The sequence below is a fragment of the Peromyscus eremicus genome, chromosome 19, assembly GCF_949786415.1.
Source record: "Peromyscus eremicus chromosome 19, PerEre_H2_v1, whole genome shotgun sequence".
In the NCBI taxonomy this organism is placed as follows: Eukaryota; Metazoa; Chordata; class Mammalia; order Rodentia; family Cricetidae; genus Peromyscus; species Peromyscus eremicus.
This window is the reverse complement of record NC_081435.1, coordinates 32,399,897-32,426,186: the sequence shown is the minus strand read 5'-3', so window position 1 is coordinate 32,426,186 and position 26,290 is coordinate 32,399,897. Positions and strand designations below refer to the sequence as shown.

The following is a 26,290-nucleotide window of genomic DNA, read 5'->3' as shown; positions in this document are numbered from 1 at the left end:
GGTTACAAAGGCTTTTCTGCATTCCTGACTGACTGCTGTGATATTTTGTTACGATTGCTTCATCCCCAGCTTATCAGCTTACTTCTGAGAAGTTGTATTAAAGTGTACTCTCTACTGGCTTTTGAGAATTGGTCAGTCATGTTTTGTGAGGAAATTCCATCCCCGAAGGCAGTTGAAGCAGGAAGACAAGAAAGGCCAACAGTGGTCTGCTGTTTCACAGTCAGCTTCAGCCATTTTTTACTGTCCAAATAAGCAACCAGAATATCAATCCAAAGAGTTGACGAGGGCATTCACTTGACGCTCGCTCGTTCTAAGACTTGCTGCTTTGTTACAAGGGTATGGCATTCCTACATTTCATGTAAGCTCACATTCCCCAGGGCAAAAAGCAATGTGGCCAAACCCAGTGGCACTGTGGTGGAATACACACCTCCCACCTGGGTCAGGCCTCTGCAGTTGGTAAGAACGAGGTGGTTTGTCAGTAGCCCGAGAAAGCCAGTGAAGTCAGAGGTAAGGTTCTTTTGTGCTTATGCTTTCAGAACTTCCTGTCCACGATCGCAGCTGGCTCCTTGCTCTGTGGCAGTTCATCTTAGAAGAAGCATGAGTGAACAAAGTTGCTCACCCTGTGGCAGTTGGAAAGCAAAGAGGGGAATGAGATTGAGGTCCCACTATCCTCTTCAAGGGAATGCCCCAATGACCTAACTGCCTTCCCCAAAACCCTACCTCCCATCAGCCATACAGGCTGATGACCATGTTAGTAGTGTGTGTTGTTTGGGAAGGTTTTTAAGCTCCAAACTAAAGCAGGTATAAAATACTCTGCTCAAAAATATTACCAGTGACCACAGGCAGTGGTGGTGCACAAGTTTTATCCCAGCACTCAGGAGGCACAGACAGGTGGATCTCTGTTAGTTCGAGGCCAGCCTGGTCTACAGAGTGAGTTTCAGGACAGCCAGGACTGTTTCACAGAGAAATCCTGTATATATATATATATATATATATATATATATATATATATATATATATATATATATATATTTAACAATATTTTCCCACCATGAGTCTGGATCAGCTTTGGAACATGCAGAAACTCTGTAGATAGGGAAAAGTATGTTTGTGCTATTTCCATCTGCTGGCACTAATATCAATGTTTTCATAGAAAGCATTATGATTTGTTTGGTGAACAATTTCCTCAACAACTTAGCACCTAACAGTGTTTTCCCTGTTTTATTCAGAGAATCCGTGACCTAGAAGATAAGACAGACATCCAAAAGCGGCAGATAAAGGACTTAGAAGAAAAGGTATGCATTAACCTCCTTTGCTCAGTCTTAAAGTGCTGCTGACTTGGCCTCTGTGCTTTCTCCTCCGTCTTGGTTACCGTGCCTGGCACAGGCAGACATAGGTACAGGGGAAGTTGTGCCCACCTTCCGTAGGACGCCAGGGTTCGGGGTGATGCCGTCCCATCAGCAGCCTTGGTGTTTGTGCCATGTGTGATTTTGATTCCCTTCTCTCTACCCTCCTCATCTTCATTTCCAGTACTTTTTCCCCTCCAGTACTCTAATTTGCTTTTTTCTTTCAAAGACATTTTCATACTTAAAACAAAACAAAACAAAACAAAAACATTTTCCATTATTCATAAAAATCCCTTTCATCCCTGGGCTTCAGTTTCACTTCAACAATGAGTTCAGAAACCCAGGTTGATGGCAGTAGGTGCACCTCCCTGTCATTTCTCCGGTAGTTAGAAAGAGTGCCACACGCCTTTAATCCCAGCACTGGGGAGGCAGAGGCAGGTGGATCTCTGAGTCTGAGGCCAGCCTGGTCTACAGAGCGAGTTCCAGGACGGCCAGGGCTGTTGCACAGAGAAACCTTTGTCCTGAAATACACTGCCCACCTCCACCCCTCATACCCCACCCCACCCCCCCAAAAAAGAGAAATTTCTTCGAAGAGATCCTGTGTTTAGGGAAAAAAAAGTAATGGTGTTCTAAAGAGGGCATGTGGAAATGATTGAGTGTTGATGGAAGAGAAATGCTCAGTCTGACGTAAAGGCCTGTCCTGCCTGACAGGCCAGGAGCATTCTGCTGAGGAATGCAGAAAGAGAGCAGAAGGGTTCTCTCCCAAGCGTCTGTTTCCCTGACAGAAAGTAGCTCTACAAACCCTTGGGTTGAAGTAGGTTGTTTGACTGTAATTTCCATGGAATTCAAGAAGACCACGGCAAACCATCTGCCATTCCTGAGACTATGGTTAGAATTGAGTTCCTCCAAAAAGGCATGTGTCATGGTCCGTATGTGTGAGGTCAGAAGAAGTCAGTGCAGTCTGGAAGGAAGCCATATCACTGGGCGCTCACATTCTTAGACTGGTGAACTTCAGATTCTGATATCACCTTGGGTCAGTGACTACAAATACACCTTGGTGCCCATAAAATGGGAATGACAATACCCACACTGACCTCCCCTCATGGGTACCATGAGGAATGAAATCACATATGAAAATTAGGAAACCTTAAGAAAATAAAGGTCAAATTTAAAAGTATTCTGAAATTTTCCCATCCTTGAAGTACATGTCCTCCTTAAAATTTTAAATCTATCTTCCCTCATTTCAGACCATTTGGTTCTTCAGCACTGAGTGAGGTATATGTAAATTACAGTGACCCAAGAACTACATTCAGTTTCCTTGCAGTTGGTGGAAAGACGCAGAGAAGGCAGGGGCTGCTCCCAGTTCCCTGGTTGTTGGAGGACACATATCATGCCTTCAGTTTCTGACATTTTGGAGAGGCCAGGTCTGGTCTGACTTGGTGTTTATCCCTAAACTCCCCTTGTTCTGACTCAAACAGGAAGATGCAGTTGAGGCAATTCTGTGCAGAAATTTCGGGGTGCTATTCAGCCCCCTTCAAGAGAGGCTTCCAAAAGTGGAGCCATTTGGGTGGCCACCCCAGCTCCTATCCAAATGAATCCTGTGGAAGTTTGGGGAGAAGAGCAATTAAGACTATCAACAGGAGAACTTAATGACACTATCTCACCATCATTTTGTTCCATAATATTTATAGACCTGAACTTCTTAGACATTTTTGATAATGAAGTAATACATGAATTTCTACTGAATATTGTCTTAAAACAGTGAATGGAACTACTTAAATAACAACAAGCCGGTTGACTCTTGAGAGACCATAGAATGGGAGATGAGGTTCACACTAGGTGCTCTGCTCACGTGACCCCACTCCCACTTGTCCTCCAGCCTACTAAAGCAGCTAAGTGTCCTTTGTGTCAGCACACTCTTCATTCTCCCTGTTGGGATACTTGAAAGCCTACTCAGGATGCGCATGGTGTCCCTGCTGGGCTGGGGTGGCTCATTTTCATGCACACAGTTGGTGTAAATCAGGGGATATCAACAAGCCAAACAAAACAGCCTCAACCACACGCACGCAGCAGTTCCTGTGGCCAATGCACTGCCGCTGTTGTTGTTTCCTTTACTTCTTATAATTATTCCACGAGGGAGACACAGCAGATGGTGTCGTCCCTCTTACGCATGTAATAAGCAGTGCATCAAAGAAAGTAAACATCTTGCCCAAGATTGTATAACCAGTCCAGGCAAATCAAGATGAGAGGCCAGGGTGACTGACTTCAGGTCCCACCACACTGCAGAAGCTCAGTCTGTTGTAACAGACCAAGGTACTGGTCATCTCTTCATGCTCAACTCTTCTGTCCAACCTTCTCCTTGAAGGAATAGTGGGAAGCCTTCCATTCTCCCTCATTCTCTAGTCCTTGATGGGTGTATCTTCAAGAAAGACTTTTTAAAAGCCCGGATTGATGGCACATGCCTTTAATCTCAGCACTCAGGAGGCAGAAGCAGGCAAATCTCCATGAGTTCAAGGTCAGCCTGGTCTACAAAATGAGTTCCAGGACAGCCAGGGCTATTAGAGAAACCCTATCTCAAAAACCAAAAAGAAAACAAGGAATATTTTTTAAAAGAGTGTTTCCTTTAATAAAATAAGTCAAAACTTATAAATACAAAATATAAACATATGTTTTTAAATATGTAATATTATAAACAAATAGAAAAATATAAAATAAAAGAAGTCATCAACACATGGCTTTTAGCATGTTATGTTTATAACTTTGTTGCTATAATGTTGCAAGAACCTTATAAGCAGTGGCAACGAGAGAATTAGATGAATAGTATTTGCAATGTGTAAATGCCATCCAGGACCCTATTCCAACATGCTGAAATCATAGGATGTTCCTAGAGTGGCATAATGTAATTTAAACTACCAAGGGAATCCACATTTTACCTGGCCTGTGACATTTTATAATTAATACATAGTTGGTTTTATTCCAGTACTTCATAAGCATGCGTTAATTCATCTAATTTTTTGTTTCTCTAATAAAGGATTTTGGTAAAGAGATCAAATTAGGTTATTAATAAGTCAAATATAAAGAGGTCTATCTCAAGGTGAGGACAGCTCGAATATAACTTATTCATTATTTGAAATGCCATTGGTATAAAAATATCTTCCATACCAGTAGGAGGAACACACATTTGAATTTGCACAGGACATGCCCAATTTATACTTTGTATTCCTAACAGTGCCCCATCTCCTCACAAGTGGCCCACTGCAGGTGATCATCACACTACACCTTAATATTCTTCCTGCTGGCTCTTGTCCCTAAAACCTGTCACATTAACTAAGCAGTGACAGCTTAATGAGCACAAATCTCTGATTACAGTTTTGAAATAATACCCTCGCATCCCTGGAGAAGAGAGACAATGCCCACAAGAAAGTGCAGCTCACAATATCTGCGCTTTGGCTCACATTGCGCCGCAAGATTCTATTTAGTGAGACACCACTTTACTACTCTGTGCTTAGTTTTTCTCATCTATGAAACTTGAAGCCTAAAGCCTAGAGCAACTGTATGTGAGAATGCCTTATTATTAATTCTAAAATGTATGCATCCATGTTAGAGGCAATAGGTAAACAAAAGCTTGTTTTTGTTTTTAATGAGGTAATGTGGAAAGCTTTTGTGCTACCTGAATGTTGATGGAAGTTCAGATTTACATAATTTCCTTCTTTTTCTTCTGCAGTTTCTGTTTCTATTCTTGTTCTTCTCTCTTGCCTTCATTCTATGGCCTTGATGTCAAGGTGCCTCTTAAAGGTAAGATTCCATTTAACTCAATGGTGCAGCTCTAAGAGGTAGCTGATAAGAAGCATATTACACGTTGTTATTGCATCACAGGTTTTTTCCAAACCAAACAGTTTAGTTAGCCATAAAATAAGACATAGGTTCAATTCAGGTGGACTATTTTTAAAACTTAAAGTTTATGGTGTGGAAGTGATGTTTTCAGTTTAATTATATTGCCTTCAGAAGTTGCAAAGTCTGTGAATCTTAGTGTTCTCATTGTGGCTGTCCATCACCCAGTCGGCATTGTGTCTGTGTATCCACCAAGTGAAAAAAACGTCATTGTGCCTTTAGTATTTCTCCAGCATGAATATGCTGGTTCTAAGACTCAGAGAAACCAATTATGACCACTATTGTAATTCTGTCCCAACCTTTCCACAACAGAAGTCATGAAAGCATGATATTAAGTGAACTTAGATCTTGTTTTAAAACAATATACTTTTCAACATCAATTCAAGAAGAAAAAAAATGAAGCCTTGTTATGGTCATTACCAAGCCTGTGTCTGATGAGCATAGGCATTAGTAATTCTAGCTTGTAGTTCTCAATGTTCTCAGTGCTGAAAATAACATGCCCAGAAGCCTTATCATGCACCCCATGAGCCAGACCACTTGAGCTTGATAGAGTTGATGGAAGGTGGGAAGGATAGAGAGCAGGGACTGGTCTGCGGCTCACAGAATAGCAGGTAGTTCTGATATCCAATCAGCAATGGAAACCACAAAGCTCAATATTACTGTTCAAATGGGGGGTTCCCCCTGACATTCTAAATATACTTCCTATGGACCACTTTGACTTTGATTATCCTGTGAAATTACATTGTGCAGAGTTCCCGTCTAGGCTTCATATTAGTTATTCTTCTAGCAAGCAGAAAGATAGGAAAGAACACTTTCCCTCTTCATGGATGTTAACCTCATTGTCTCCCTGTAAAACAAATAAGAAGGCTTTAACATGACCTGAAGTTGGGAGATGGAAACAAAAAGGCTTAGAAAGTTTATGCCCTTTGAATAGCAATCCTCTGGCCATATTTCTTCTTCCAAAAGATTATCTTTATAGTCTGAAAACTATCCATTGTCTGGAGATAATTTTGCCATGCACTAAGAAGACTGAGCCTCATCAAGGGAGGGAGAGCATAGGGTGTAAAGGAGGAAGACACTAACTAGTTCAGCACTAACGGGGCCACAATGTCAGCAAACAGTTCCCCCTCAAAATAAGCAGAGTAGATAAAGTTATTAAGGAGGCAATGCTACACGGTAATTTAGGAAAGACAAACTAGATCCCATAAATATCAGGTAGAAAGGCAAAAAACTTCAGTATCACTAAAACTCATGCTGTCGTGTACCGGGAGTTATTCTGAGCTACAAGTGCTTTCAATCCTCACCAATCACTCTCCAAGGTAAGTATCGCTTTTATTCCCATTTTACAGTTAGACATGACATCAAGTGACTGTCCACTATTATGCAGCTGTGCTTGGCAGGAGCAGGGGCTGAACCCACAAGCCTCACGCCAGTCAGTTTTATTCAGCAAACAGCAGGGCATCTCTACTGCATTCCGAAGGATGTTCACATCGTCATGCAGGCGCAACTTCTTCTGCTGTTTCATATGTCACTCAGACGTTGTCTTGTAAAATCACACTGTGTCATCTCCATGGTTTGGGGGGTTCCTGAGGAATATTCAAGATTGGCTGTGTGCTTTAAAGCAACACCCAATTCATACTTAGTCACTTTCTCTAAAATGAAGGACTAATGTAAAAATATAATAGCAAATAAATGTGATAATGAATCTGGTCAGTATGAGATGTATGCAGGGAAAATGACAGTGGTTGAGAAGTCAATTATAGTGTGAATTTCGCCACAGACTAGAAGTATGATAGTAGACTATTTATTTAATCTATGTGAGTCTTTAAGTATTTACCTGCAGCATGGTGATGTGTTGAGAGAATTAAATGATGCCATATATGAAAAATACTTACCAAATCGCCTGCAAAATAATTAAATAATTTGCAATTCCTAGCTAGCTACTATTATTTTTAAAGTTAGTTATTGCATTTGCTGATTTTTGTAATATAAATATGAAAACATAACTTTCAATGTTTCCAAGAAGATTGTAACATAAATCCAAACAAGAAGTTGCCTCTTTTCAGAAAATAATCTTGCCTTGATTAGCTTATGGAAAGCCAACACTACTGAAAACTGAATGATGTTATTTGTGTCTGCAAAGCAATTTAGATAAAGGTGGAAAGAAGAAAAATAATCAGATTGTTCACAGATAGTAAAAGCATACCACAGATGATCTTGTATATACTAAGTCAATAATTGATTCTGTTCATAAGCCTAAAACTAACTTGCATATGAAGATATACATTCTTTAATTCATAGTCATGCTTTCTTTGAGCAATACTGTAAGTGATCCCTGGTAGTTTTTAAAAATGCATCATCCTGGCATTTACATCGCCCTGATTTCAATCTCTAGCCCCAGCCAAAAAGGTCATAACTATATTTTTATCGAACACTAGTAACAGCCCTGTTAAATAAATGCTATTCTCTTATTATACTTTATTATTTTGTGGGTCTGCACCCCCATAAAAAAACTACCCAGACTGGGTGATTTATAAATATTAAGGAGTTGTTTTTCACAGTTTGGAGGTTAAGAAGTCTACATCCAGTCATTGACAATCTGTGTCTGGTGAAGGCTCAGTTTCTCTTTCCAAGGTGACACATTGCTATGTGTTCTGTAAGAGACACTATGTCCTCATATAAAAGAAGGAATAGAAGGGCAAAAAGAACCTACTTAATTCCCTCTGGCATTTTATGAGCTAATAATCTGATCCATGACAGTATCACCTCCTATGTCAATAGGCAAGCCAAAGAAGCCTCTACCCTCTAGCCTCAGTTAGTTCTCATTCAATATTATATGTTTTCACCCCCGTACTTGCACAGATCAATTACTTAACAATTCTCAATGCCATTTTCTTTATCAGTAAGATAGAAATAACAATGGCTATCTTTTACTGAATTCCACATGAATTTATTGAATGATACATTGCATTTGAGTTCTGAAGGAATGAAAAGTGTGAGACTTATCCCCAAGTTTCCAAATGGTGTGACTGGGTGAATGATCATGCCTTTAAGATACTACAGTCTTTGGCTGCTAGGGAGAGGCAATTTTCTTTGAGGATGTGGTCCAGAGTAGGTCAATCGCAACCCCATTGGAGAGCCACCACCCAAGAGTAAAACAAATTGGACTCGGTGGGTTTAAAAAGCACCTGAGAACAAAAGTTAGGGAGGTAGGGATCAGAGTTGGTATGGAAGGAACTGGAGGATTAAAGTGAATATTATCAAAATATATTGTATGAAAATCTCAACTAACCAATAAAAGTATTGTTTGAAGATACTTAAGTCACAAATCAGAGGTCACATGCTCTTGGTTCAGAGCCTGCTGGCATATACGTTCAGAATGATACCTGTATGCTTCAGAGAAGGAAGGTAAAAGTCAAAACTTACTTAAAAAAATCTCTGTGGCTCACAGTGTGATTCTGGATAATTGATGTTATTCAGTTTGAATGCAGCTGGCCTCACAATAGCAATAATAATTTCCTTTAAAGACACTCCTTAATTTGTAAAAATGTAAAATCCTAGGAAATTGGTTATAAGCTAATTGGTTTTAAAAAACTAACATGTGCTAAAGACAACAAGTATTATCTAGCTCATTATGATAAGCAGAAAGGGTGGCAGATAGCTACAGTCCCAATATTGGGGCAGTGAGGGTAAGGGAACTGGGAATACAAAGCTAGCCATGGCCAAAATCAAACAGAAAATAAATGAAAATGATATATGCCTGTGATCCAGAATACATGATGCAATCTCTCATAGAATATAAACTGAAAACTTCCAAGTAAATGTCCTTGGGAGGGAATCTATTTATTTTATGTATACAGATGCATAAACATCCATCTAAAACACTGTTGTATAGGTTCAGATGAGATCTCTTTGCCGGAGAGTGAAGAATATTATTCTTTTTTAAAAAAAATACTATTATATCTTATGTGTATGGGTGTTTTGCCTGCATGTATGTCTGTTCACCACGTGTGTGCAGTTTCTCCAGAAGCCAGAAGAGGGCATTGGGTCTCCTGAAACTGGAGTTATAGGTGGTTGTTAGCCGCCACCACTTGAGTACTGGGAATCAAATCTGGGTCTTCTGGAAAAGCAGCAGTGCTCTTAACCAAAGAGCCAACTCTCTGGCCCCTGAAAACATTATTAAGCTCTTGTGGTAGTGGGGTGTAAATGTGAACTGAGTCTCATCTTTTCAGTTCAGTCTCGCTTCCTTTCCTCATCCTTTAAATAATTCTTCGATGTATTCCACCACTTCCCATTCACTTCTAGTACCTGAAAATCTTGCTCAGTTTAAAATTTCAATCTCATATTTAATTTAATCTCATGTCTTTTCTTATCCTATCTTAGTTAAGGTCAGATACCCCTGAAGATGAATAGGTTCATGATTTAGCTGTAGATCTCATGCCTGCCTTCCATCCATGGGACCCAGTGTTTATTGAGAGGACAGAGGAGCAGAAGAAGAGGGATCCTGCTTCTGAATGATTATCACAATTTCACTGACTTTGACTGATCAGGTCTTTGAAGTCTTTTCTTGGAGAGGTGGCCAAAGACTGGCCATCCTGAGAGTATGCATCAAACACGTGCTTTTCAAAGGGCCATTCCAAGAATGTACAGTGTACTAGTCTCAGCCTACCTGAGACCCAACCCTCTCCGGTGCTGTTCTGGCTCCCACCAGTGGTGCTCTAGCCCACAGCTTCTTTCTGGGGAGCCCATCTCTTGTTGAAGCATCAGCAGAGATCATAAAACTTCTGTCCCTATCTCTACTCTGTCGTCCCACTCCAATTCTCTCCTCTGAAAAACAAGAGAAGAGAAAGAATTATATATACAAAAGACAGGTCTCTTGCTGTGTACACATCACCAATCTTTTAATGCCTCTTGGCAATGCTCCTCCCCCCAATGTATTCTTTTTTATTTGTCTATTTAGCCATTCATTCATTCATTTGTTTATTTTATACGTGTGTGGAGGTTGGTTCTTTCTTTCCACATTGATAAGGCAAACTCCCTCTTTCTTCAGCAGCTGTACTATGTACTCCAGGCTAGATGGTCTGTAAGATTCCAGGTAATTCTCCTATCTCTACCTCCCACATCCTTATAGAAGTGCTGGGGTTACATATAAGTACCACAACATCCAGCTTCTTTATAGGTTCTGGGAATCCAAACTCAGGTCATCAGGCTTATGCAGCAAGTGCGTTTACCCACCTGCCCATCTTCTATGCCTTCTCTCATCACAACCTCTCATTCATTGTACACCTTTCCCATAACCTACTCTGTGACTACACTCACCGTCCTAATCTAAACCTTTGGAGCAAAATGTTCACACAAACAAACACTACAGATATATCTAACTTGTACCTACAGCAAGAGTTTGTCTGTTTAATGTGCCTCTATGTGGTGATTTGGAAATGGGATGGAGATATGGAATATCTCCTTATCTATCAATTTGGATCTTGGTCAACATTTCTGGGACAATAGCATAACCTTTCTACAGAATCAATACTTTCATTATTTATTTAGATGAAAAAAAGCGCTGCTTAGGGAAGCTGAATAACTTGAGGCAACAACAAAGAATTTTTTTTGCTCTATCCATGTCATTCAGAGCAAAGACCTGTCCTTAAGCAAGACATGATAGCATGTCCTCTTGTGCCATGTCTGGCTTTCCTTGGAAGAGAGAACATTATAAAGGAGAGTTCTACTTAAGTGAAAATCCAGACATGGCCACAGCTCATTTTCAGGACATTTCAGAGTCAACCAAAGAGTCCGTACTGCAGAATTCTCAGGGTGTTCTATCAGTCCCTGGGGTGAGAAAACATGCCAGTGGTTGTAATTGTAGAATAGGAAGTGTGATATAAAAGTAAATCATAGAAAATTGTAGATAACGTAGCTTTTAAAATAGTATCTGGCAATATTGATAATTGCTAACAGATCCAGGCACCAACTATAAAAACTATCATTTCTTTATATGTATCTTATTTCAATAAATCATGGAATAAATAATTATTTTTTTCTCTCTTAAAGCAACTAAGCCTGGAGATATTATATGATTTTCCAAAAAGCATTCAGCTCAAAACATAGACAAGAATAATAATGTTTTATCTTTATTTTTAAAAGCTTGTTTTGGGTTTCAATTTGGTTTTTTCTGCCAGAGATTGAACAAAACTTGTCTTGTGTAAGAGTTTGCCTTTTAAGCAGATCAAGCTACATCTTGCACAGCCTTGATGCAGGGAGAAGGGCTTAGACCTGCCTCTACTAAATGTACCAGGGTCTGCAGACTCCCTTTGGGAGACCTTGCCTTGTTGGAGGAGGGAATGGGGGGTAGGTTGTGGGGGGGGGGGAGACAGGAAGGGCCGGAGAAGGGAGGAGAGGGGGATCTGTGATTGGTACGTAAAATAAATTTAAAAAATCCTTAATTTAAAAAAAGAAAAGAGTTTGCCTTTTTTCTGACTTAGCTGTTAACATAGATGACATTTGATAAATTCTTTTCCTCTGTCTTACAGAAAAAATCAAGAACACAGATCATAACCCCAGAAGGCAAATGCTTTTAAACCTTCAAAGATGGCAAAATTGTTTACACCGACATAAGGGAAATCAAAAGCTAAGAACTACCTACCTTGTAGCCAAGACTGTGCTTTAAAGCCGTTACTCAAGGTTTCTTACTTGACAGTTTATAATGACCCTGTTGAAAAATCTACATTATATGCTGCATTTAATGAAACGTGTGTATGTCGAACCAGAAGAAGAGAACTATAAACGTACAGTGTGTAAAGGAAAAATTCAGCAATGAAACCAGTTTCAGCAGATCAAGAGATGTGTCTTGGGCATGGAACCAAAGTTACAAAGAAACATTCAACTCCTGCTGTGCAGGGGGGGTCATTTTAATGTAACACCACACCCCATGGAAAGACTATTCCTGAAAATAAACATCATTTTAAAAAAAAACAAAAGAAAAAAAACAAGGGTGGGCGGGGAATGAAGCACGAGGAGTACCTATGAGGAGCTATTTACAATAAAATGTTTCATTTGAAAAGTCTGGTTTCTTACTACAGGGATTTGCTTTTCTGTCCTTATAATTGTTTTAAACTCAGGAACAGAGACGTCCGTGATACGGATGGAAGAAACACTCTCCATTTTGTTTCTCCAAAAGGTGGAGTTGGGGATCAGAAGTGGATCCCAGTTATGCTACAAGCAACCAAGTCAAAGGACTCTGGGGAGTGTAACATGGGCTATAAATGGAAATCTGACGCTTCCTCGTATCACACACCTGCATTTCTCCACCACGGACAGACTGGTCTCATCCATATTGAAAATGATGAAGATTATACCGACAAGTCACAAACTCCCTAACTTAGCTCTATCTAGAGCGTCAAGATCTATAGGGAACTAGGGCCAGAAAACACCTCTGCATCTTCCAGTTTCAAGTTCAAATTGCCTGCAAATGAATAAGATGTCCAACTTGGGTAACATCCTAGAAGTGATAAGTCAAATACCAACAGTCGGGTTTGTCAGAGAGCTATGGATATTAAGTATCCTACTATACCCAAAGCAATCTGAACTCTTGTCATTTAGAACAATGAAATTATTTTCTGAGATAGCTGACAGAGACAAGATGGGTCTACTTTTTTAGAAAGAGGTAACATGTTACTGACACTGTGGTTCTTTACCACAGGCAGGTAGAAAACTCGTACTTCTCCTAAGTTATGTATTACTGAGTCTTGGATTCAGTGCTGACAGTAAGTATATGTTCCTGAAAAGCTGATTTTACACCTCATTTACTGTAGATAACAAGACAACCTCAAGTTTTCAAATATTCCAAGTTTTCTTTTGGGGGCCAGAATTCCCATGCATAGAGAATGTGTGTAGGGAGCCAGAAACTCTTTCTAGGAAATGTTACACAAATAGTTCCATATGTGAATTGAGCATACTCTCCTTCAGTTTCAGCACTGGCATTTTCCAAGCCAGAACAACCACCGAAAAATCTACAAGACAAAACAGGATGCTGGAGTCCCACATTTCTGTCCTTGTTTTGAATGCTTACTCAAGTGTTTGGCCCAGTCACTGAGCCTCTCTGTGCCTCAGATTCCTCATCTGCAAAATGGGGGTTAGATGCTTTTCTTTTTTTCTTTTTTTTTTTTTTTTTTTTGGAAGGTTTTATTTGCAATTCTGGAACAAGAGGTGCTTAAAGTAGCACAAAGTGCTTTGTAACTGTTGTAAATGCTATATTGTTTGACTTCCCTGTACAATGAAATAGTTACCGAGTATGGTTCAAACAGCATAGCATCACTGAAGCTTCCCCCATCAAGCTACCTGGGACATTGTTAGCAATAAATTGTGAGATTCAAAACCATGATGTTGAATCATCTATCGCAAACGGATTGACTCATACTATGTTGTTCCCATGCTAAGCACTTCCTATGCTCTCCCGATTGCATAAACACACCATCAACCAAGACCCTGTTGTCATCACAGGAGAGCCAACCATGCAACCAAGGGTTGGCAAGAAGAGAAAGCAACTGAAACCCGAATATTTCAAGGAATGCCAGATGATGTGCCCTAACGCAAACATAAAAATCAGAGCTATCCAATGGACTCTTTGTGCAACTAAGGTAAGTTCCAGATCAAACGCTAAAGATTAGTAGGTTCATTGTGCAGTTGATGTAAAACAGGGTACTTATACTATGCCTGCCACCCAGCTAACTCTCAGTCATGTGTGGATAAATACAAATGACTTTTTTTTTTTTTACCTCTTTAATTACACTTCACCTACCATTATGGGGCCCACTTTAGAAAATCCATACTTTATCTGCTCCAAACATGCCTTCCTTCTCTCCTTTTGGCCCTCCCTATCAAGAACCTGATAGGTTAATTTTAATACCAGAGCACTATATGTAAATTATTATGAATGTTAATAATATGCCATATCTGCTTCCCTGCTGTTAGTTGAATTGCATTGATCCCATACTGAACTGTGAGAGCAGCAGCTGATTGGTCATCTCTAAAACTTAGATATGTGTGTGTGTGTGTGTGTGTGTGTGTGTGTGTGTGTGTGTGTGTGTGTGTTGGAGAACATTCTTTCTGTTTAATATCCAGAATACCAAGGAAATTTCTCTAGATTGTGAGCTAAATGGTGTTATCTTTACCAAGTTTGGGTCATGTCCTCAAAATGAATGCTCTAATATTTAGACTAGGGAATTTTGAAAGATTCCATCCATATTTACAACTACAGCAATGTTGAGAAAATCGCAGATGTGTGTTCTGCTCATTTACAGATCCATGAAAATGGAATGCTTCCTTGCGTATGATGCTCAGAAAAAGCCAAAAGAATGTAACTTTAGTAATAGAGAAGTCTACTACGACTTTGTTTCTTATTTTCCAAAAAGATAATTCCCACTTCTTTTAATTTCTGTATCTGTACCATCCAGATACACTTGGCCAGAGATTTAGGGAGAATTAGCACAATAAGAGTTCATTTACCTATGTTCTCTTAGCCAAGTACGCATCTCTTTGAAACTGACTGGAGTAGTTCAAGAAAAAGAAAAGCTCCTATTTAGCACTGCCAGGACAGTGACCTCTCCATGAGTGAGAAGAAATGCAAAGACTCTGTGTGATAACCATTCTACAAAACACTGTCATCAGCTTCACCATCCCTTTTTAAATATCATCTAACTTGTATTTTAGATGAAGAATTAAGTTAGTGATGATCCTGTTTGTCTTAGGTCTTGTCAGTTAAATTGCTGCTAAAAGTAAGGTTTTAAGAATGAAAGAATACACTTTGCCTTGATTTTGATTTTTTTTTCTTCCATCTAGAAATAACTTCTTATGCAAGTATGTGGTTCTCCCCAGCTTAGGAGATATAGTCATCTCTGGGATCAGAAAGGGTTCCCACCCGCTGTAGAAGAAATAAAATTTGCCAAATCATTTGTGCTGCAGTATTTTATTTCAACCTGTGTATTTTTCATTATTTACATAAATCTCACCCAATTTTCTTCTGCTTATTTATTGTTAACTTTTTCTATAAACCCATTGTAAAATTTGTATGTTCATATCTTCAATGTAATTGATAAGCACCTTATTTTAAAATGATGCTTATTGTTTTAACCTGCCTGGGTTTTCATAGAAACTGTAAAAAGAATATCTGTTGGTTATATGTTGGTATTTAAATAACTGGACCGTCTCTGCAATCTTACATCAAAGTAGATGACCAATGTATTCTATATTAAAACATACAGTTGTGTATTTTTTATCTGTCAAAGAGTGGAGTGGAATACACACACACACACACACACACACACACACACACACACACACACACACACACGAGTGTACTGGAATAAGAACTGTAGGAACCAATTATGTCATTTGGGAGTCACATTGCTTTTGTTACAATTTAACTGTCCTCTCTCTCTCCACCTTTCCCTCACCTCCCTCCTTTTTTATTTTTATTTTTTATGGTGGTGCTAGAGGTTGAGCCCAGGTGCCTGAGTATTCTAGACAGCACAGAGCCATATCTCACCAGATCCTTGCCCTGGTAACATAATAGGTTTTAGGGATTAAACTTGATCTACTATTTGGAAAAAAAATAACTTTTGAAGTATCAGTAATGGAAGTAGATCTTAGACGACTGTTTATGGCCTGAGCTACTGCTTCCAGGATGGACCCACACCCCTCTTCCAGTGAATTTCTATTCTGGATGGGAAAAGAGACACAGGAGAAAGATCTCCTTCCTGACTACTTTATAATTCCCATACAGAATACTGCCTAGAGAGTGGATTCCAGACATAACTACAGAAGGACTTAGCATGATGGAAGAATGGAGTTGGTCCTCAGGATGCCTCTTCAAGGGCCAAATTCTATTATTCCATTTCAGAACTGAGCAGGGTAGGTCCTCGTTCCATCCCTGACTTTAGCAGTTGAGTTCTTCCTAAATAAATCTTCTATTGCTGGGAAAACCTGAGTCCAATTCTTAATTGGAATGTTAAAAGATGTATGTAAAGGGGCAGTGCCGGAAAATGGATTATAATTTACTACATTCAATCTACTGTGTCAAACTCAGAGGTACAAATGATTGACTTAATGAGGCTTTCTGGTTTGATTTTGCTCTTTTGTACCAAACTCTTTACACCCATCATATTTCCATTTTTGTTATCTACAGTCCTATAGGATGGCAGTGGTGGAGGCAAACAATGTTGAATCCCCTTTGCCCACCATGAAGACGGCGCATACTTCCTAAAGGATGAATGATCTCATTTCCTAATTAGAAGCAGACCTGGAACCTGTTAGAAACTGTAATCACTTAGGTTTGACAGACACCTCACAAAATGTGCCTATTTACCCCACTAGCTACACTATCTCCCCCACAGTAAAGCAGATCAACATCCAAACACTTATAAATATGAGATGTACTTACTCATGCATATGTATTCTGTACACAGTATGATGGTGCAGGCATCAATAGATATGTAACTCAGACCTGGACAGAGTACTTAAGGAAGATGCTTTTCTGATGTTGCTAGGCAACTTGGTTTTGTCTAGCATATGGTGTCTACACTCACCCTTCCTTGGCTGCCTCTTGGCTCGGCTGACCCACCTTCCACCATTACCACTCTCTCCTGTTGCCTGTGAATTTTCAATGACTCAGTCCCCCTAAGCCAGAAATTTTTATTCCTAGAATCTCAACAAAGAAAGCCAGTGCAATTTACAGTATTAATGTCAGTCAAAGGTCCTGTGTTTTTTTTATCAACTAAACTTGCATCTCAAGAAGCTTTTGTGCATGATCTAACCTATAGTGTCTAATTCTGTTGGGACTTAAGTTTAGAGCGAATAGGTTTGAATCCACAACTCCTTGTGTGTCTACTGAGTTAGTGTATCCAGGGAGCCTGTTTCCAAAGCGTTCCCCTGTTTTCAAAGGAAATACAGTCACCTGCATTAATCAGGGTTTTCCCTGTCTCATCAGCATGACTCTGTAGGCTACTTCACTGCTTACTCATGAGAGGGAGGACTGGGCTGGTTGCAGCAGAGGGATTATGGGACGTTCATGGGACATGTACATGTACTGTATGTATCACCATAGAGACTGGAATCCATTTATTGTATGTAAAGTTTTATGAATGGTTATTTTATAATTTATGTATTTAATATAGCAATCAACGAACTCTGGTGTTTTAGTTTCTATGAAAAAATAAACTGCATTTTTAAGAAAAATATTTACCTTGTATTATTCCTAGGATTTTTTTAAAAATTGTAACTCAACTCATAACGTTTTGTAAAAGCAGGGTGAGGCAAATTAGGATTAACAGTATAATTTTGTGAAATAAATTCAACATCAAGAATAGGAAGCCCATATCTTCTCTTGTCAGTCTTCTGAAATCTCAAATTTATGCTGTGTTTGGCGCAGGCACACTTACAAGGAGACCAAAGCAGGATGTACAGCTATCTGCAAAGAGCTATGGTTCTTAGCATCCCTTTTCAGATGAGTGTGCCAAGTGCTCGCTATCCCAATTCTAACCTTGCTTCCCTGTTCCCAGCTATTTATCCCTGCCCTCTGCTTTGTAGAGTCACCAGACATGGTAACCGAGCAAGTGTGCTCTCTACAGGAGCATCCACTGTGTGTCAAATTCTATGTTCCAGATGCTCTGGGTGAAATTTCATGGAACTTGAAAAACCTAGACAGGCTTGAGGGGCTGGCCACTGCGCAGCCTTTGAGTCAAATTCCTGCTCTAGGTTTACTTATGCTCTTCCTGGCCAGGAATTCTCTCATTTTCCCCTTACCTACATAAGTCTTACAGTTGAAGGTGTATCTTAGCTATCACCTCCTTCAAGAATTGAATATGTTTTTAACACTTGTTGAGCCAGATTCCTTACAGACACATGAAACCACTTATGTGTATATAAGATATAACAATAGAAAGGAAACTAGGGGAGGAAAGGCTGGCAGTCAGGGAAGGACTGGAGGGAGAGAAAGGATAGGAAAAGATGTGAGTGTGTTCAAAACTGTCTTTATGAAACTCAGCACTATGTACAATGCACATGCATCAGTAAGAAACTTTGAAAAACATGTATCTGGCAGAGTAGCCTTTCCATGTTCCCTGTGCCGCCTATTGCGTTTTTCCCAAACAAAGCTACTGGGTTTGTGCCTTTTCACTCCATTCCCTAGTTAAACCTGAGGGCTGTTTTAAGCTACCACACCTTTGCATCTAGGTCAGGTCCTTGTCCTGAACAGAATCTTACTAAATGACTCTCATTCTGTTGTTTTCTGTGTTGGACTGTCTGGGGAGGATTCACATACTATTCAGGTGATCAGAGAAGGCTCCGTGAAGGAAGAGAGAGCTGAACCAGGATGCTTCGGTGGAAATAAATGGGCTTTTGTTTGTTTTGCTATTCTCTTCCTTACATTGTTCCTTTCTCTCCTCCTCTCCTTCCTTTCCTCCTTCTTCCTTCTCCCTTTCTTACTTTGCCACCTTATGCTTAAGAAGAGTTTTGTTTTTTTCATGAACCAAAAGATATTTCCAAAACATGTGCAAATAAACTACCAAGTAGTGTGAGTCTGTTCCTTCTGGGTACTATACTGTACTCTATACCTGTGCCTTCTGGGTACTATACTGTACTCTATACCTGTGCCTTCTGGGTACTATACTCTACTGCATGCCTGCTCCTTCCTGGGTACTATACTGTTCTCTAGGCCTGCTCCTTCCTGGGTGTCCTCCAGTTAGTTTATATTTTTTTGTATTCTACTTTCTGGCCACCAGAGGGAGCATTTGCCCAGGAAAAACATGCATTCCCGCCCCCCCCCCCCCAAAAAAAAAGTCTGAAGTTGACTTTACATGGTATTTTGTGGGTTTTGTTGTGCATTTTTTTCTTTCCCACATCCATCTGAAGTGACAGCCTAAAATCAAGTGTTGGAGTGCCCACTCTTCTGCAATGGTTTTCACCATCTGAATTTGCAACCTTTCACTTCTGGATGTGGAGGGGTTCACACGGGCAGCAAATTCATCTGTAAACACAAAGACCTGAAAAGCCTGGTGACCAGTTACACACCCTCCAAATACCCCAGACTTACATCAGACACAGACAAAGGGGGTCAAGGCAGTTCACCAGAGTCACTCCCTAAGTTCCCACCTCTGAAATGAGCTCCCCCAGGGAACAGACAGGGGCGGCATGCTATTGTGTCTAAGATTCTCATACTATGTAGGAAGCTTTGTTTGTTTTTCTTTCTTTTTTCTTTTGTAAAATTACAGTATTATGTTTAAAATGTCATTGTTAAAACACACTCTGTTTTCCTAAAGGGATTTTCAAAGGAAAGAATTAAGGATGGGTCCTTAAAACATTAGTTACCTCCCAAGAAGCACAAGAATGAAAAACAGCAATGATGGACTTGTAAAAATGTTGACTCCATACACTTAAATTCCCTAAATCCACTTTCCCTAACTATCAACGGTACTGTAACAGACAAAGTACCCTGGCTTCTCCCACTCCCACTTCCTCAGCTACCCAAGGGTTGCTACGCGAAAGCACAACTTCAAGTATGCCAGCAGCTTCAATTTCATTTCAAATGGAAGAAAAATTGTCACCCACTAACGTCGACCTCTTCTGGACTTTCCTCTCCATTCTGTCTCAAGAGGTGCGTACATAGCAGTTAGTCACACAGGATCCCACTCTTGTCTGTGCCATTAGCCATGTGTTATTAAATGAGTAACTTAGCCATTCTAAACCTTCATTTTATTACATGTAAAATGCAGAGATAATGCCCCTTGCTTCATTGGACTGTGATGAGAATTACATAATTAGCAACAGGGTCAGAACAAAGGATAATGTGTGGCTAGAACCCAGTAAGGATGCAGTAAGTCACACTTTCGTGAGTATGTTGTTCAGTTTGTTGGTGCAGAAGAATGCAGCACAGAAGTGTGCTGTGGGAGCTCGTAGCATGAAAGGGCAGAAATAGAAAAGAAAGCTGCTTTCTCCGACACCTGTGCCTTCGGGATCCCTCTTCAGCTACTGGCTGTTTGATTCCCTGTCAAATCACAGAAAATGCCTTAAACTCCTCACAATGGTAAACAAATACACAGTGCTTTATTCTGGGTTTGAGCTGAGACTGGGGATGCAGCCCCAGGGCAGAGTGCATGCATGACATGTACAAGACCCTCAATAACAGCCCCATCACCTCTCAAAATGACAAAGGACAAAACTGCAGTCTTCCCTTTCAGACTAGGGTTATAGGTGGTGGAAGGGGGGGACAAAAAATGGCGGGAGAACCCAGGCAAAATGCTAAGAGCCAAGTACGACTAGAAAGCCTCTGCAGCTCCTTTAAATTGCCTGGAATCATCACATCTAAGGTGTGTCTGACTCAGGCATTACTGACTTAATGAAGTAAGCACTTCTGACCTGGAAAAAGACCTTAATGTGTATTCATTCATTTTCTTAATTTGGTCGTTTTTCAGTAAATATTGATTGAACAGCTACAGTGGAGCAGGCATGCCTGTGCATAAAGCGGGTGGTATATGGAAGTGACTCACCTATTTGGAGGGCGTTAGGAAGCAACAGAGCCAAGACCCGAGTCAGACCCTCTGACTCCAAAGTTAGAGAACTTTTCACTAAAAATCATAATGAAGTCAACTCATTTAATCATTTTAGAACAAATTGTAAAATCTTAGATGGCGTGATACATAAATGTACTAATATACTTACTAATATAAATGATACGTACAATCTATCACTCATTAAATAAACAGCAGTGTTAGAATGACAGAGTCCCTGATGTGAGGCAGGAAGTTTCCGTGAATTTCTTTTTCACCTGCTTGTGCAGCCAATAGCAGTATCTCAGACTGCGGGCTCACCCTTGAAGTCCAGCTTCATTCCCACACATACCTCCAAAACCTTGACCAACTTCTTGAATATCTCTGAGGCCCAAACTCCTTACATTTTGAGCAATCATGTCTCCTTGGGGTTATGCTGAAGATTCAGTATTGATTGGCCACAACGAAACACTGAAACTATACAGAAAATGCTTCCTGCAGACTCCATCATGGTCATTCATAGTCTTAACATCCACATTTACATTTTACATTATGAAGTATTTGTCCAAGTCTTCTTAGCTAGCATGTGGCTAAGTCAGAATCCGAACTCTGATCTAACCCTCAAGCTTATGTTCTCCACACAAAAGCATGGCAGGTGTCACTTGGCCTCCACACAGTTAGTTAGGTCTTTAAGGTAGCAGGACACGGAATACACCAAAAACACTAGGAGTAGACCATGCAGATACCTTTGCCTAAGTGTGTTTGCTGAATGACCATTGAGTTTTGTTTGTTTGTTTTACTTACATTTCTTATCTGCTGAGTTCAGTATGGTAGCAGGAACGTTACAAATGTTTAACACATATATTGTACAAGTAGAAAGGCATTGTTTTGCTTTTTTCTTCTGTCTATAATATGCTCAGGGTAAAGAGGACATAGCTATTTTCTATCACAGCTAAAAGTTAACAGGATATAGTGCTTCACTATCTAAAAGGTTGGAGACCCACTCTGCTATTGGTAAAAGCTTATGTGCTGGTTGGTTTTATGTCGACTTTTTGACACAAGCTAGGGTCATCACAGAGGATGGAACTTCAATTGAGAAAAATGTCTCCATAAGGCAAGTCTATGGGGTATTTCCTTAAATAATGATTGACACGGGAAGAGCCAATTGTGATGGGGCTATCCCTGGGTTCCATAAAAAAGCAAGCTGCTGAAAAAAAGGTAAGCAAGCCAGTAAGCAGCAGCCCTCCAGAGCCTCTACATCAAATCCTGCATCTAGGTTGCTAGCATGTTTGAGTTCCTGTCGTGAATTCCCTCAATGATGGATTGTGATATAGAAGTGTAAGCCAAACAAACCCTTTCCTCCATAACTTGCTTTTGGTCATAGTAATTCACAGCAATAGTAATCCTAAAACAGAAATTGATACCAGGAGAGGGATATTACTGTGACAGACCCGACCTTATTATTTTTGAGAGGACTGTGGAAGGACCTTGGAACTTTGAGCTAGAAAAATCATTGAATGTTGAGAGCTCAGTGTGCTGTTCTGGAGGAGCTTGAAATGTAAGAGTGTTGAGAACAGTGTAGAGAGCGGAAACCTGGCTTGTAAAGTTTCAGAAGGAAGAAAAGATTCTACCAGGCTATTTATGTGTGAATCTGTAGTATCTGGTCAGCTGGAGCTGAAGAATCAGCTGTAATTAAGAAGAGACCTGCATCACTGAGGTGAAATCTTCTGGGAAATGTTGCTTCAGAATTAGCACACAGTGTGTTACAGAGGTGGCCAAGGTTGTACCTTGCATTGGCAGCTGAACTTGGTTGTATAAGAGTCACACAGGTCGTACCAGTTTTGAAAGCATGAAGGAGTCATGGAGAGCAGCTGAGGCTTGGCACTATGAGAGGCCAGGAAAGGCCACTGGTAAAGGTGAAGCCTCAGTGGCACTGAAGGCCAGTACTGGACACCATAAAGAGCCCAGGAGAGGCTATTGGTGAAAGTGCAGTCCAGTTTCAGCAGAAAACCCCGGATTTTGGAGATGCTAGTACCATGGGATGACCACCAAGAACAATGGCAGCAGCGGTGTGAAGTCAGCTGGAGCCTAGAAGACAAGTGGTGTGAGCTGCAGAGGGTGGATTCTGAGACTTAACCTAAGACCTTTGACCCAAGACCTTTGGAGGAGCCCAGAAGACTGATTGGATCACAGACTTTGGACACTGAGTTATTTACACAATTGGAGCTTGGTTTGGTCTTGATTTGATTATAAGTGTGCCCTTGCTCTTCCCTCTTGAACTCAGAAAGTATTTATTTTTGGTTTTATAGAAATCCACAATTGAGAGATTTTGAACTTTTAAAGAGACTTCAGAATTTTACAAAGACTGAATTTTCAAAGAGACTGAATTTTTAAATGTTTGAATTTGTAGACTGTGGGATGCTTTTAATTTGGAATGTTTATATTGTAATGTTGATATTAATGTGTGATCTTTGGGATGAACAAGAAAGGAAAGGTTTTGGCTAAATGGTGAGGTGTTTGTGAAGTTGACAAGGGATCAGTTGTGCTGGGTAGTTTTGTCAACTTGACACAAGCTAGTCACCATAGAGAAGAGAACCTCAGCTGCGAATATGTCTCCATAAGAACCAGCTGTAAGACATTTTCTTAGTTAGTGATTGATCAGGGAAGGCCCTGCCTATTGTGGGTGGTGCTATCCCTGGGCTGGTGGTTCTGGGTTCTATAAGAAAGCAGGCTGAGTAAGTCAGAAGGAATAGTCCAGTAAGCAGCACTGGACCACTCCATGGCCGCTGCATCATCTCTTGCCTCCAGGTTCCTGCCCTGCCTTCCTTCAATAATGGACTATAATGTGGAAGTGTAAGCCTAAAAAGCCTTTTCTCCCCAGCTGGCTTTGGGTCACAGTGATTCACTGTGATAACCCTAACTAGGACAGACTCCTTCTCAGTCAAACCAAGGTTCTCTTTTTGGGTTCCACCATCTGCCTCACACAAAGGGCCCAGTGAACCCTGGAAGTGTAAAAAGAAAGGGATGGATCTGGGATGGAAAGACCTTTTATGGGCAAGAAATCAATATGTTCCCACTTGGTGGAAACTAAGGGTTAAAATACTTCCATCCAACCCTAAATATGTGTGTACCTGCACACACATGGACACACACAGAGACACACAGACACAGACAGACAAACACACACACACACACATACACACACACACACACACACACACACACACACACACACACTGAAATGTTCTCTTAAGAGTCCAATATATGTATCTATATTCCAGAAAGCCCCTGGGGTAAATGGAAATGAATTACTTCTAGGAAGGTCATTTAAGAAGATATTAACATCCATTAACAGAGAGCCTTGCTTTTTCAAAATTAGATTATTTAGCTGTTCTGTTTCATAAACATACAGGAAATGAAGTATGATGACTGATAAGAGAATGAATGTTCCAGTAGATAATGAGGATTTACTGACAGCCCCAGAGGAAACGCCGTATAAGGAGTCAGGATTAATCAAGACAAATGGTAAATGCTCTGCCATCTGTGGTGAGCAGGCTCTAAGAAGGAAGGCAAACTTGGATTTACATTTTGCAGATTGCTCCACCCTGGCTGATTCACAATACCAATGATGGGATTCCCAAATACCTCACAACTGGTTGCAAGAGCCAGGACGAACCAACGCCAGTACATCTGAAGGTGATGGTTTGGGGGAAAAGTTGGAGAAGGGTGCAGTTACTGCCTGTTTGGTACTGGATGGGAAATCTAGGGTAGGCATTTATGCCTGGAAAGTTAGGTCAGTATGCTTCCACCATACCTCACCACAGTGCTGAGGGATGAGTCAGGGAAGATGGAATACTGCCACAGGTGAGTGTAAAGGCTGGTGAAATGTGAACGAAGTTGCACCTGTGTCTGCTTCCTGGTTTCCCCATTGCACTACAGTTAGATATAGGAGTATGTAAGTGAAAGGTACATAGGACACTGTCTACTGCTCCACCTTGCTACAGGGTTTATAAACTTCTTAAAATAAACAGTTCAGATTGAATAATAGTTGATTTAAAATTTAAGTTGTGGGTCTGGAGAGATGGCTTGGTTGGGAGCACTGGCTGCTCTTCCAGAGGACCCTAGTTCAATTCCCGGCACCCCCATAGCAAATCACAACCATCTATAACTCCAGTTCCAGAGTATCTGATGCCCTCTTCTAGAACCTCCACAAACAACAGGCACACTTCTGGTGCACAGACATACATTCAGGCAAACCACTCGTACACACATAATTGAAATATAAATACTGAAGGGACAGGACTAGTTGTTTTATCCCAGGGGACAGTTTGCTAAGACCTCTGTCTCATATTATCCCACCATCCTATGACGACTCATGTCTGGCTTCAACCAGACCCTCAGGAAGTACGTCCAGTCTGGTAGCCAATCAGGGTCCTACCTGGCCACAAGCAGTCAGACAGACCCTTGACACAGCAGACAGACCTCTGACACCACAACCACAGTTGCTGACCAGATGTCATGAGCCAATCATAAAATGATTGCTGTATCAGTAAGGGTCTATACCAAGTCACTTCAAAGTACACTTAACCGCAGCTGGAATTCCCCTAAGCAGGCTTAAAAAGAGGATGCCTCATGCCCATCTGCCCTCAGGATGAAGCCATTTTGGGTGGGGCCTAAGCATGCTGGTTTTTCTTTAGAATAAAGCTGCTTTCTGCACTTACGTATTAGACGTCTTCCGGTCATTTGGAGCAATCTAAGGACCCTACAAATACATCTTTTTTTTAAAAAAATAAAAAATTGTGAACAGTAAAGAGGAAGGTGAAAGGGGAATATCAAACAAGACAGCACATTCTCAAAATAAAAGCAAATGAAAATTGCCTCAAAATCATATGACAGATGATTACATCATTGTGGATATCTTTTCGGGTAAATACACAGATAGAGAGGGGGGAAATCAGGGCTACTTTGAGAGAAATGGTTCTATAATAAATTATAATTCAAAATATATACAAATAAAATTACACATAAATAATTTAAATCAACTTGAATTTTGCATAACCTGATATGAAACTTTAAATGTCAGTAAATTTCAATGAAGTTTGTTGGCACATGCACACACAGCAGACGTAGCATGAGCTGGAGTAAAATTTTCTGGCATGCCTAAATCCAGCCTGTGGGACCACTTCTTTGCCTTTAAATTAAAGCTTTTCAAATTATAAGTTGAGTTCCTGTGTTTTTGTTCTCAGAGGCCACGCCATTCCAAAAGGATCCAGAGAATCAGGCCATGGAAGTTTCAAAGAAGGGTGCCCAACACACTGAGCGCCGACTCTTCAGACTGCCTCAGAACGCTCATCCAAAACCAAGATTTTCACATGTAAATCCCTGCTCAATTTCATACAGGAATTTTTGACTGAATTCTATTGTTTTCAGCTTCATTTTGAGGCCATCAAGACAGTGTTAATAAAATATAAGACCCAAATTAACATTGACATTTTTGTCACAGCTTATACTTAT

At 40.4% G+C, this 26,290-nt stretch overlaps 1 protein-coding gene across 2 annotated transcripts in view; it reads left to right on the top strand.

Annotated features, from left to right (window-relative positions):
• The window catches only part of Jakmip2 (janus kinase and microtubule interacting protein 2), a 152,563-nt gene extending 140,342 nt beyond the window's left edge, over positions 1-12,221 (top strand). The window contains exons 20-22 of one of the 2 annotated variants that reach the window (XM_059245893.1): positions 1,230-1,295; positions 5,071-5,141; positions 11,768-12,221. In XM_059245893.1, coding sequence (XP_059101876.1) covers positions 1,230-1,295; positions 5,071-5,121 — 117 coding nt within the window. In that variant the 3' untranslated portion in view covers positions 5,122-5,141; positions 11,768-12,221. The remainder of the gene's footprint in view (positions 1-1,229; positions 1,296-5,070; positions 5,142-11,767) is intronic. The other variant, XM_059245894.1, reaches the window with a different exon arrangement.
• The last annotated feature ends 14,069 nt before the right edge of the window (positions 12,222-26,290 follow it).